This window comes from Apaloderma vittatum, unplaced genomic scaffold (genome assembly GCF_000703405.1).
Source record: "Apaloderma vittatum isolate BGI_N311 unplaced genomic scaffold, ASM70340v1 scaffold26790, whole genome shotgun sequence".
Taxonomy (NCBI): domain Eukaryota; kingdom Metazoa; phylum Chordata; class Aves; order Trogoniformes; family Trogonidae; genus Apaloderma; species Apaloderma vittatum.
The window spans coordinates 5,004-6,881 of record NW_009695465.1 but is presented as its reverse complement, the minus strand read 5'-3'; the positions used below and the strand labels follow the sequence as shown (position 1 = coordinate 6,881).

General features: G+C 50.9%; 1 protein-coding gene across 1 annotated transcript in view; it reads left to right on the top strand.

Moving 5' to 3' along the window:
• The window catches only part of MRPL21 (mitochondrial ribosomal protein L21), a gene marked incomplete at its 5' end in the record, with an annotated part of 14,838 nt that extends 13,828 nt beyond the window's left edge, over window positions 1-1,010 (top strand). Inside the window, 2 exons of the mRNA XM_009871498.1 lie at window positions 692-795; window positions 946-1,010. Of these exons, the coding sequence (XP_009869800.1) occupies window positions 692-795; window positions 946-1,010 (169 nt within the window). The remainder of the gene's footprint in view (window positions 1-691; window positions 796-945) is intronic.
• Window positions 1,011-1,878: the final 868 nt, after the last annotated feature.

Here is a 1,878-nt window from a genome sequence, read left to right as displayed (position 1 = left end):
GACTTCTCTCGGAAGGTGCGTTTGCCCGTGTCGGCAAGGCAATGTGGAGGGAGGAATGACACTGTGATTTTGCTCACCTGTGAAGGAAGTGTGGGCCATATTGTTCCCTTCAGCCTCAGGGAGAGAGGATGTTTACTTGCTGGGAATTTCCATATGTAGAAATGAGATCCAGAAATAATTTGAGCCTTGGAGTGGTCTCACCACTCAGCCTGAACTGCCCCAGGTGCAGGGGTATGAAATCCTCGGCTGTCAGTGATGCTCTGCAGACGAGCAAGAACTTCTGAGCTGAGCAGGGCAGCACAGGAGAAGGGGCCTCGGGTGGGTTTCGCCTGTACCGTAAGCAAAGTAGGACACGTAAAATGATGTTAACGTGCCAGGGGAATTTATCTGACTGGAATCGTACAGGTTCCTGCAGGTTCGTCTTACTGCTGCCTCCTTCCCTGTTCCTGATGTTATCCCTCCTGTGGCAGAGAAGTTCTGCCCTGCAAACCCTCACGTCACGTGGCTGAGCCACGCGCGGCCGCGACGCTTTTGGTTTTGCGCTGTGGAGCCAACAGCCTCGTGGGTTTCCCTCCTTCCCCTGTGGGTCTGGGCTCTGTAAGGCAGGGCGTGCTGTCCCCCAGGAACCAGCTCACCGATGGGAGGAGGATGTGAATGACTAGAAGTGATATTCTTACCATTTATTTTGAAGGAAAGAGCTTGTCCGCGTGGAGGCTACTGTGATTGAGAAGACAGAGTCGTGGCCAAAAATTAACATGCGCTTCTGGAGGAGGCATAGCTACCAAAGGAAGAAAAGTAAGATGAAAGAACGCCCCATCCTGAAAAAACCCTTGGCACGCCTTGGGCTAATGCAGCTCGTCCGGCAGGAGCCTCCCAAAAGATCCGCAATGGGTTTGTGCTGTCATCTCACCTGTTGTTTATTTTTCTCTCTTCCTTCTTTTTCAGTCATCATGAACCCACAGGTTGTCCTTCGGATAAACACCATAGAAATTTTCCCCCGTTTGTCGTGACTGATCGATCAGGTGTTGTGTGGCTGAGGTTTGTGATCCCTCTGGGCAGTTATGGAAATAAAACTGCCTGGTCATCGGAAAGTTCTGGGCTTCTTGCTGTTGTCAGAAATAGAAATCTGTATGTACTTACTTAAAAAAAAAAAACAAAACAAAAACTAATTAACTATTTTTTAAAAACTATTATGCCAGCCTCGATGGTGTTTATTTGTCACAAGCCTGGGACCTGTTGCTAGCTGTCAAGCTGCTCCATGCCTGCTGCGTCTGCTTTTGCCTGCTTGCCTCTCCCTGTACTTCAGGAATTCAGGCTCTCAGCTCTGTCTTAAAAATACCTTGGGCTTTGCTGGTTGTGGAAGAAAAAGGTCTCCCCAGGCCTCGAGGTGAGGCTCCGAGCCCGGAAAGCCGATGTGTGAGTAATTAGTCAATGTAACGAGCCTGGTGCTGTGCTTAGTTCCTTGTGTTCTTGCAGGGTTCCCTGCCCGGGGTGCGTGAGTGCGCTTGGGGCTGGCGGGGAGGCAGGCGGGTTTTGGGGAGCTCATTTGTCCTCTGGAAATGCTGCGCTGTGTGCAGGTGAGGTGTTTCTTAAAGACTCTAAAGTGCAGTTTTGCCGCCTGCCCCTTCTCCTGACAAAGCCCTGCTGCTCTCTTCACACATTTCCTGGCATCCTGAGGCTTCAGGGAATCTCCTGGGCTAAGGCGCGGCCCACAGTGGGGCCGGAGGGAGCAGTGACTGCAGCATCCCAAATCTGCTCCAAGATCATGCTCAGTGCTGAAAATCCTTAAAGATTAGCAACAGGAGGTGCAGCAAAATAATTACCCCCTTAAAGGTGAGCCGCAGACTCCATTGCCTAGCAATAAATCCTTTGTGTGTG